The 12,059-nt window shown below is 34.5% G+C and overlaps 1 protein-coding gene across 43 annotated transcripts in view; it reads left to right on the forward strand.

Moving 5' to 3' along the window:
- The window catches only part of LOC122635759 (microtubule-actin cross-linking factor 1), a 110,845-nt gene that overhangs the window by 27,690 nt on the left and 71,096 nt on the right, over nt 1-12,059 (forward strand). For 17 of the 43 annotated variants that reach the window (XM_043826340.1, XM_043826346.1, XM_043826355.1 and 14 more), the window contains exon 1: nt 6,091-6,390. The exons of 11 other annotated variants lie outside the window; for them this stretch is intronic. In XM_043826340.1, the coding sequence (XP_043682275.1) occupies nt 6,147-6,390 (244 nt within the window). In that variant the 5' untranslated portion in view covers nt 6,091-6,146. 15 more of the 43 variants (XM_043826347.1, XM_043826379.1, XM_043826350.1 and 12 more) reach the window with 8 other exon arrangements.

A 12,059-nucleotide genomic window follows, 5' to 3' on the forward strand; every position in this document is an offset into this window, starting at 1 on the left:
TATCTATTAACTTTTTTTTTTTTTTTTTTTTTTTTTTTTATAAAAATTCCAATCGATGTTTATCGTTAGGATGAAGTTATAGATATAGAAATAAGTATTAAAGAGGATTAACTACGTACGGATACGCACTTTCTCTCGAACTTTCTACGCGGGCGGCGGTACGATCAGGGGACCAAGGAGAAGAGGCGTCGCGACGCATCTCGTCTCGGGATATACTCGCACGACATTCTATTTTCTATTCGCATCTAATTCCGGCAGGCGAGAGAAGAACGGTGCGTCGCGGCGCGTCGCCGAGTTCGCGGCACTCGGAAGACTCTCGACGACTCGACTTGTCCAGGATCTATAGATAGATGTCTTTCTTCGGTCCCTCCTCGCACCCCTCTACCTCCCTCTTCAACCTCCTCCTCATCTCTTTTTTTCATTCTCGATATCTCTCTGCCTCTGCCTCTGTCTCTGTCTCTCTCTTTTTCTCTTTAACTTTACTATGAATCTATTTATCTATCCACGCTCTCTCTTCGAACCCAGCCTTTCTAATTGCACACGTCTCTTTACCGAGTTCACTAATGTATCCTTACGAATCATCTCTAAAACTCGTCTATCTTTAATTTTTATCTATTCTATGGCCACTTTGATTTAAAGATAACGACTAATAATGTCTGTTTTGTCTACGAAAGTATCTAAGTAAGAAACCGATCTATTTATTTTAAATCATCTACGTTGATGGTTCATTCGATAGAGCGGTGCAGTTTTGATTTAGATAATTATCGGTGATTACTGGCCGAATTGTAATCTTCACGATATTATTTTATTGTAATATTCTGCATGGATAATACGTAGTATCTTAATTAAATCATATTTATTAGAGACGATCAAGTTTCCAAGTTTCAATTTTTCACTTTTCTCGTTAGCAAATATTTATGATAATTCCTTCTTAAGATTTTAACCTCCGAGTATGTAATAATTTCTCTCTCTCTCTCCTCCTCCTCCTCCTCCTACTCCTTCTCCTCCTCCTTTCTCTTTCCGGTCCTCCTCGGTAGGACTTGGACGTCGGCGAAATGGTTGCTGTCAGCTTTGATCTTCACGCCGTTAAAATACTGTCGCAAGCCTTTATGTGACATTTTCAAGGATTATATCTTAAGTTGCAGAGTATCCTGAGTGTGTGTACCCACTAGAATTTATTCGCAATATCCATGGTGTACGCCTTACCGTCCTTGCTTTCTCACGACTTGCTTTGTTGCTGTCGTTAGCATCTTCGTAATTTTCAATTGCTGCTTGGATTATGTATCCTCAAACCATATTTGATCGTTAAATCTTCGCAATTAAGTTTCTCCTTATTTAACAAGTCATTTTCTTTATAATTTAATGTATTATACAATTCTTATTGCAAATAATTATATCTTGCATATATCTTGAATATAATTATACTCTTGCATATAACGATAACATAATAACTATATACATTAATAATAATAATAATAATAATAATAATAACAACGACAACAATAACATTAATATTAATGATTAAATTTCTTATTTAAATTTATTTATGAAATAATTGATAAATTTTGGAGATGTTCGACGATTAAGAGATCGAACGATTCGGTTAGTTAGATCTGTTTAAGATAGGGAAAGACAGTTGAGATCGATAGATGGATAGATCCATCAATCGATCGATCGATCGATCTCGAAATTCGCAAGGACGCGAAGTTCCTTTGAGAGAGTCGACAGCTTCGAAGGCAAACGTTCTCCTGGTACTCAGTTTAACCTCCACCTTCGAGACATACCGTTAGGTATGCCGCGTTTCGAAATCCTTCTCGATGATCTCGTGGCTATGTATCGGCACGAGCCACGTTTGCTTCTTCTTCTTCTTCTTCTCCTTCTTCTTCTACTACTTCTACTTCTTCCTTCGTTTCCTGAATTCTTTTCAAGTGTCTTCAAAGGACGGAAATCGAACGTGGGAAAGACGAAGATTCTATATTTTTTTCTTTTTTTTTTCCTCCAAATTTTCGTTCTTTCAATCACCCCTTTCGTGCGATTCGTACATCATTCTTTTTGACATTGTTATATTGCACCAGAAGTCCTTCCATAAAGTTTTTAATCGCGTACGAAACAAAGTTTAAATTAGAAAAATAATTTTCATCTAGAGACACCGTGAGGTATTCTAAACGAGACAATGATTCGATTACATTTTGCAATTTAATTTGTAATATGAAACAAATTAGATTTGGAAAGACTTGTAAATTTCATTCAAACGCTGTGAGATATATTTCGAAGGAGGTGAAAAGAAAATTGCGAAGATGTTAGATCGTAGAAAATTAAAATCTGATCCGAACGTTCTTGGATATTCTTAAGGGAATTGAAATAATATTTCGTAATATTTTAATTTCAAAAATCGGAAACGAATTACACGCGAAGAAATTTGTAGATAGTCTTATAAACGTTAGTTAGGGAATATAATGAAGTTGACGTTCTTGCGGCTATTACCACTTCCGGTTCACAATACCAGGAAATGCAGAAATCATTTCGAAAGTCTGCATCGCAAGCTCGTTTACGTTTAATCGTCGAGGCTTACTTGAAAATGTTCTTTTGCAATAAAATAGAAAAAAAAATAAAAAATAAAAAAGAGAACAACAATAAAAAGATGAGAAGATAAAGGGGAAAAAAATAAAACAAAAAAAAAACAGAACTATCGTCAATCGTGCGAGCGATCTTCGTTCGATTAAGATTACGTAAACCTACCGAGAAAGTCTCGATCGTAATAGCGAGATTATTATTCTCGCTTCGTTTCAACTTGGATCTCTTTCGTGCACAGCTACGTATACATATATATGTATATATATATAAAATATATATACATATATAAATATATATATATAAATATATATATATATATATATATATATATACATTTGTGTGTAGCTATGTATGTATATATGTATGCAGTTTCGTACTCGTTATTATCGAACCGTCCTACTTTCGCTGTTTCTACTCGAAAACTAAAACAGTCGTTCTGAAAAATTTATCCTCGAATATAATACATTGAAATCGCCATGGGATATATCGAAACGGAAGATATTACAATTTTTCGAGAGATTTATTTGCAACGAGTACAATTTTCAAATTCTTCAGTGCAGCATTCTCCTTTCATTATTTTTTAAGGTCACAACATTTCGACCTATCCAAGCATAATCTTTTGTCGTAAAGCGTCGTTGTTTACACCATGTAAGGTACACATACATACGTGCATACACACAAACATACGTCCAAGGCATGACTAACACTGCAGAGAGAGAGAAAGAGAGAGAAATGAGTCACCTTGCTCAGTCTCTTCATGAATGGACTTATAAAGACACGGAATGATTTCGTGAGGATACGAAAGAAACGTTCATGGTTTTGAAGACGATTATTATCGGATTAATTGCGTTGATAAAGCTTGCTGTCTTTTTAGGAACTACGATGATGACGTTTAATGAATTGAATCAGCTGATACATTTTTCTAAGAACGAGTTAGACGATTGCTAGATATAGTCCGTTTTCTTATTCTTTCTTTTTTTGTAAATTTATTGGTTCAATCAGCTGATCTTTTTCTCGTCTACGAACAATTGGATAATTATTAAATATAATTTATTATTAATTGAGCGATATCGAATCAGCTGATTTATTCTACAATATATCAACGGATGGGTTGGATAATTTATAGATATAATTTTTGTTAATCGAAAATAATATATCGATCGTTGTTATAATTTATGTTATCGATCATTTAGTACGTATTATCGTTTTGTCAAATATTTCCTCTTGACTTAATACGTAAAGAGACAGAAACACGGAGAGAGTGAGAGATAAAAACTATCAATCATTGAATAATAGCGAACACCTTGCAAACTCTCTATAAATAAAATCCGTTCATGATCGTGGAACGCGTTCTGCACTGGTAAATCGATCTTAAAAAGCAAGGTATCTCTTTGCAACTAGCTACGTAGGAAGTTAGCAGGTGCTGAATCGATCTCTGTACCTTCGTGTCCTGTAGTCTTCGGTCCGGAACCAAACGTGACGTAATGCAGACTCGATAATCGCGCCCACAAACTCGACGAGCGTAGTCGTTTCTCGATCGACGACAGGTCGCCTCAAGTTTTGCACCGGTTTTGGTCCCGTCTATATAATAATAACTTATAAAATCAGTTGGTATATGTAATTTCAGTTAGGTTTGAGTCTCATGTATATTCAACGATGAATATCATTTATTTTAGAACGTGCTGATAAGAAATTTTAATCGATCGAGCGAGTCATAATATTTTTTTACTCTTTCTTTTTTTTTTGTCTCCTCTTTCCATGACATTTATTCAGCGGGTACAACGGGACGAATTTTATTTATTTTTCAAATACGCTGATAGATACAATTTTTGATATTGCTTCTAAGCTCGTCACACGTAGCCTCCACTTTAACATAAAAATTATTTATATGCGCTTATTCTTAGGACTTTATGTAATGACTCGTTGGGACATTTCAATCCAACTCATCGCTGACGTATATTTATTTGTTAATAATTTAAAGGAAAAAAAAAAAAACACTCGATCCAGGAACCCATTTTTGTTTACTAATCGTCGTAGTAATTCTTATGGCTAAAGGAAAAGCTGAAAGAAATGATTTTTTCATACCAATCGATTTTGTAAAGCTTGGAATCGATTCCGTGGGTCGTTTTCAGAGGACACGACACCCACGCTATAGTTACCAGTGCCGATTCACGATTACCATATGCGGGGATACCATATGCGCGGATAACGCGAACGTGAGTGCGCGCGTTCACTCGGGTACCGATCCTCGATCGTCGAGACTTCCTTCACAGTCTCGTGTCCACGCGTCTCACGAACGGTCGTTTGCTAGCAGCTTTAGCTTCGAATTGTCTTAACGTTTTCGAGATTACCATTTGATCGATCGATCGATCGATCGATCGATCGATCCATGATCGGTACGATTTTATTGTTCAATTTCTATTTTCTATTTTTCTCTTTCTTTTTCATCTCTCTCTCAAAAGTGATTGAAATCGTTATTAATTTTTCAATCGATTATTAAATAAATATTTCGGTCAGTCCTCGATCGTCTTTGTTGCTATTTGTTGTATTTTCATTTTTTCGTGCTGTGCTTTTTTTTCTATTTTCCATTCCCTTCGTTTTCTAATATTCTAAGCTTTGTTCCTTTCGTCGGATGGGGAATTATCGATCGCCCGTAGAAACTAGGGTGAGGTTCTTCGCCCTTCGTTCTTTCCTCCATCGCTCTTGCAGTTGACCTCGTTTTTTAAACCAATTCTACATATCACAAAACTTTAGGATCTTCGCTTGATATCATTCGACCTCGATAGATCTCTCCGATGCGATTTCGTTAAAGAGAGAACGGACGATTCGTATAAAAATTTAAATGATATTGAAATTTATTAATAAAATAAAACGATATTGTAGACGGTGTCCTTCGATCGAACGAACGAACATAATCGAACGAGAGAGAAAAAAAGAGAAAGAAAGAGAAAAAACGGAAGAATAAAAATCAAGATTGAACGAGATCGTCAAAATCGAACAATCTTCGAATAAAATCATCGATGTGTGGTGTTCGGACAAAGAAAAGATTCAGTGTATTAGAAACGAATATGCAAGTGTGTGAAGTGTGACAAAAGAAAATAAAAAAAAAACGAAAAGAAAAGAAAAGGAAAGGAAAGGAAAGAAAAACAAAACTGATTAGTGGTGAACTAGAACGTGTTAAAGATGCGCACTTAAGGGCGTGTCGAAAGGACAGTTTGAGAAATCTCTTAGCAAATAAAGAAGAAAAAAGAGAAGAAGAAGAAGAAGAAGAAAAAGAAACAAACAAACAAACAAACAAACAAGCAAGCAAACAAACAAACAATCGAACAAAAATAGGAGATAATAAAAGTCGGTGAAAGATCAAAGGAAGTCAAAAGATGTCGACTCAAGCTTACTACAAGGAGAGGTTGGGCTTCGACCCGGCTGACACCGTCGCCGAGCATCACCGTGAGCAGAGGTCACAGCATGGCTACGAGGAGAGTCTCTCCAAGTTCAAAGGTCAGAACGGAAACGGATACCCGACGTCGTTGTATACGGTTTGCGGGAAGAAACGTGCTGGAGAAGAGATAGAAATGATGGGGGATGAGCAAGAGGAGGATCAAGATGAGGAGGAGGAGGAGGAGGAGGAGGAGAAAGAGAATGGGGTGGTAGAGGTGGAGGATGACGACGACGATGATGATGATAATAATGATGATAATGATGACGAGGAGGAGGAGGAGGAAGAAGTGGTGGTGGTGGACGTTCTCGAGGAACAACGATCCAGCAGCACCCAAGCTGCATTCTGGGGCTGCTGGGCGATGTTCATCGAGGCGCATGGTAGGTGGCCGAGATTCTTGAGCATGTGATGCTGGACATTTTCGATGAAAGCTCGTAACTCTTTACCCCTCTTTCCTCTCACGCCACAATACTTTTTAATTTGTTTTATTTTTTGTATTTATTTACACAATCTTATCTTGTTTCTTGTCTCTTCACATTCTTAACATTAACCTCCTGCTCCTATCCCTTCCCTATTCCTGCTATATCATTTTATTTCTTTCATTCAGATCCATACGTACATCCAACTCGCTGATAATTAATATCACGTTTCGTCTCGTTTCATTTAATTTGTGTAACGGATCAGTTTTGATTTCGCTTTATTAATTTTATAAATATTATTCTTGGGTTTCATTTGTTGAGTTTCGATTATATGCGTGCGTGTGGAGTTTTTAATTTTAATTAACGATTAACTCTATTTTCGTTTAACATAAGAAACTCTCGCGGTCATTAATCCTCGTATATATGTAATTTTAACTTTGAAGCACGCGCACACGCACACGCACACACATTTGTGTTTTTTGTGATAATATCGTGTGACGTTTTTTCCACGTACCTCCCGTCCGACTAATCGTAATTTTTGCACGAGATTTTTTTTCTTTCTCTTCTTTTTTTTTTTTCTTCTTGAAATAACTCAAATACTTTTCTCTACGTATCCCTACGACGTAATAATCAAATGGAGAAAAATTCTTTAACGTACACGTAATCATGCGATTTGAATGAGTATCCGTCAGAGAAATTCCGTATATGTACATCCTTACACGGTCATTATCATTTACTAGAAATGATTGTAAATCTATAAATAGTATCATTTAGGTAGCATCATTTTTCTAGAAACTTTTTTTCTCTTCCTTTTTATTCATTATCATACTGTTACTTGGATGCGAGCTTCCACGAAGATTTATCCAGCATTTATCACGATTCTCGAACGATAGCTTGACCAGAGATCGAACGATCGATCGATCGATCGATCACCCACGCGAGTATTTCCTCCTACCTCTCCTTTCCCTCTTCAATCCTCAAACCTCATCATCCTCTTTTCCTTTCCCTCTCATTACCACTGGAACGCAGATACGTAACGTGAGATACTTAGATGTATGAGCTTCTTACAAAGTAGCTTATATAATTGCGATTGTGATCGTTTTCATTGAGAGATATATTATTTTAATGAATTTACATAATTAATTAATTAATCAATTATTTAGTTTTCTTTTCCTTTGCGGGGGTGGGAGTTTATTATTGTTATTAGTACTGTTATTATTAATTTTATTTTCCTTTTCTCAATGTGATTCTAGCAATTGCAAATTTTTTTTTTCTGGTCAAGCTATCGATTGCTCAAGCTCGTCCTCCGTCCTCCTCTATACTCTCGATACTTTCCACTAGATAATATCAAGCAGATGATATATCTATATATAGTAGTTAGACTCGTAGATTTATTGGGAAAAAGAAATTATTCCTTCTTCAATTAGCATTCTTTTCTCTCGCATCTTTTGATCGAAATTATCTGCCGTTTCTGGAAAGTATCGAGATATTTAAATTTAAGAATCTCCTCATCTTGAAAATCTGTTTTGTTCTCTCTCTCTTTTTTTTTTATTTTTTTATTTTTATTTTTAATGAATTATACGATTTATTGACAATTTTACAGCTTTAAGAAAGACAACAAAAAATGTTGGATCGAACACGTTTGATGCCTTCGAATCGATAGATCGTGCCTTGACCCTAAGTTGAAAGTCAGCGAAGTAAATCGGTTCGTTTAATTTCAAGGAGAGAGAAAGAGAGAGCGAAAAAAGGGTGAAAGAGAGAGAGAAAGGGAGAGAGCACTAGTATGGTAAGGAGAGAAGGGTTGACCAAAAGTATTCGGGATAGGATGCCGCAGTGCGATAAATCGAAAGGCCAAAGTCAGGATGCAATACTTTCGATCTTGATTGGGATCGAAGCCAACATTCCTCGTTTGCTAGACTACTTGACGTATCTCGACGATGTGATAATAATAAATAGACGGTTAATTACGTGTATCGTGGATAGAAAGAAAGAGAAGGATAGAATCTTTGATTTGTTCATTAACAATTTGCATAGAGGAACGAAGAAGCGAATAAATTATCAATTTCAGTTTGATAGATAGATGGATAGATAGAAATGTTCATGAAAAGATAGATAGGTAAATAGATAGATAAATAGAAGTAAGTTAGCAATTGAAAACTATTAGTGGCTTCGAAGAATCGAAGGACTCGTTGCGAAAGAGCAAAGTGGAATAAACCGTAATTTTATTATCGTACTGTTAACGATCATCAAAGCACAATATTTCGTACGATGATTCTTACTACTTGACATTGTTAGTGATAAGTCGTGGTGTTTAGAACGAGACAAGAATAGATGATAGCAATGTTCTTGATGAATGAAGTTCATGGGTCGTCGAGTAAAATGAGTTAGCCTCGGTTAAAGACTATTCCTGTTTGTTTGTAATCCTCTTCTCTTTTTAAACAATTAATCTGCAAAAATTGTATTAGCATTAACATTCCTCGTCGTTTCTTACCAATTAATATCTAGTATGTTAAATTTTAAAGATCGCGATTGATGATTTTTTTGTAGAACGATTGAAACAATAAGAAAAAACTTTAATGGATAATTTTATTCGCTAGATTAAGTCTTGGTAGTTTATGGACATTGAATCGATTAAAACGCGAAAGAAAATTTTAATAATGCGTTCGATAAAGATCATCAACTTTATCAAGATTGTTTTTTTACCAATTAGATTCTTACATAGATATACTTATATACGTATTATATTTTAAAGTAGATGACAACATTCTTCTTGGAACGATTGGAATGTATAGAAAATATTTTTTTGAATAGTATCCTATGCGTTCGATTAGATTCCAAATAAATCTAAATAAAAAGTAGAGTGTCAGTGAACGCTAAAACGTCATCGAGTCGGTCAATCGAGATAAAACGTACAGCCTGCGAAGTATAATAAGAGAGGCGAGAAGGAAACATGCCAATTAAGAAGAAACCATCGGTAAAGTCATTGACATAGCATAGCAGTCGAGATATATCGCCAAGAGCGATGGCCACTTGAAATATTTCCAAGCGTCTCGTGGGTGAAGCGCTTTTAAATTTGAAAGTACCGCTATCTGTGCTCTCGCTTTCTCTCTTTCTCTCTTCGAGCTTGAACATATTCGTAGTGCATTAGATAAAGAGAGTGAGAAAGAGAAAAAGAGAGAAACTCGCGAAGCATGTTTGAGGACGGCACTCAAGATGGTTTAATTTTATGACTGACGATAATGTACTTCGAAGTGCATTTTATGTTGCACGTACATATATGTGCATCGACCTAATATGGTCATAGTTTCCTTTTTTCTTTTCTTCTTTTTCTTTTCGAATTTAGAAATTAGAAACAGTTTAGATATATAGAATATGATATATATATTTTTTCAAAAAATATTAGTTGTTTAACGATCGTTTTTGAAGAATGCATACACAGAATGATAAAGAATAGCGATAAGCTTGAGTTAATTGAACGGCGATTATTTGCTCAGCTGATCGATTATATGTATACGTATATATGCGTGCATACATATATGGCACACCCAGTAATCAAGGAAATATCTATGTAAGAGCAGTAAATTTGACCGTTTGACTTTCGTAATGATACGTTCTTCGTTTTCTTTGCTATCCTTTGTCGTAATACCAACCATATTAGGATACTTCGTCGGTATCTTTAAACGTTTACTCGCATCACGACCTCGATCATTTCTTAACTCTTGATCTCGATCTTTTAGTACTTAATATATATATAAGTACTATCAATTACAAACGCCTAATTATCTAAAAGCTAAAAGATAAAAATCTTCATTCTCTTTTATTACAAACTAAAATTAATATTTATTAAGTAGAAGTTTCACTTTATATATATATATATTTTTTTTTTTTGCATAAAAAGTACATTGGTTTAAATAGGATTAAAACAAGCATTCTCTTTGAAACTAAATTTAGACTAAAAGTTTCAGCCGCATAGTCATTCCTACATAAAGAAAAATACGAGCGACGAATGACGAATCGTTGAAATTAACAAAGGAAGAAGGAATACTTCGTGGCAAAATGTTTAAGCGTCTAACGAATACCTAAGAAAGTTGTTCACTTAATGGCTAATGACAAAAGTACTCAACTAACGTTTCTATCCGTCTCTCTCTCTCTCTTTCTCTCTGAGAAGAAAAATTTTTTCGAAAGAGTTAAAATCACATAAGATGTCAAACGTTTTCTTTATCCGTACAATCGTAGTTTGTTTAGCCATTTTAATATTCAATACCATTCATCGTCTCTCAATGTATTTTTCTACCCACACATTCATACATACAATAAATATTAATTTTCGAAGAAGAAAAAAATACATATGGAGTACTGTTCAACGGGAACAAATATTCATATATTTTTTATTCGAAAAGTACATTAACGAATTAATTATCGAGTTCGATAGATTCGTGAAAGATTGTAAATCTTAATTTTAACGATATACATATACATATATATATTTCTTCGTTTTTTTTTTTTTTTTTTTACTACAGATTCATTCTAAGATACATTAGACGTAGTTTATTTATCGAGAAAACAGATTTGGGACATTGAGAAGATTCTTTATTTACTTTGCCGTGTTAAAAAAAAACACGCATGTTTTCTTAATGGTAAAGTTTAAATGGAAGTTTGGTATATCCGGTCGAATGTTGTTGTTATTTTTTTTTTGTTGTTGATTCGATTAAACCTTGTAATTTATGAGTCAGGCATTCGATGTGCGTTGTACGTACGTTTGTGTTTATAAACATTGGTAGATCTCCGTGGTACCTCCCACCGAGGAGCTCACCTTCTTCTTACATTTAGTTCCTTTGTAGACTTCAAGGCTTTAAGACGTTTCCCATATATTTCCCGAGGCATTTGAAAATTGTTATATATAATCGCATAAAGGTATAAAAGCATTTATATAATAGAAATATATATCTTTTCTCTATCAGAATATTATTTATTCGTCCGAGATTATAATACACGTTTTAATATGAATTCCGTTCTTCTTTATTTGTGGGCTATTAGATAAATCTCAAAATGGATCAAATGATCTATAATAGCCTAATAGCTCTTTGTCGGGTCATTCTGTCCGTGTCGTTATGCGAAATGAAATTTATCCTTGAGACGCTATCTTTTTTCCCTCGTGGGTCTGTTAATAGAAATAAATTTCTATGGTCAATTGTTAAATAAAATTGTCATTAAGAATAGAAGATGTCAATAATGTAATAAACTATCGTAATAACAGAGCTTCTTTGTTTCACAAACGATCGTTCTTAAGAAGAAATTTCAGAGTTAAAGGGCATACTTATCGATAATTGTACTTTAAGTACTGAAGGAAGTAACTGACCCGAGATGGAAATATTTCTTCAAAAGAATTTGATAAGAGAATGAGAAAATATGTAACGTGTATTCTTCGTAGTTTCGCGTTTCTTTCTTTTTTATTTAATTTTTCTTTATTCCTGCCTTCTTTTTTTTTTTTTTTTTTTTTTTTGTTAATACTCTTTAGAAAAGGAGAACACAGAATTCTTCGAATAAATATTAACGATAGAGATAAGATAATAGCCAGTGCGTTGTTTCTCTTTGACGTAATAATATCCTCTAACGATGAGTCATACTTT

The sequence above is a fragment of the Vespula pensylvanica genome, chromosome 19 (assembly GCF_014466175.1).
Source record: "Vespula pensylvanica isolate Volc-1 chromosome 19, ASM1446617v1, whole genome shotgun sequence".
Lineage (NCBI taxonomy): Eukaryota > Metazoa > Arthropoda > Insecta > Hymenoptera > Vespidae > Vespula > Vespula pensylvanica.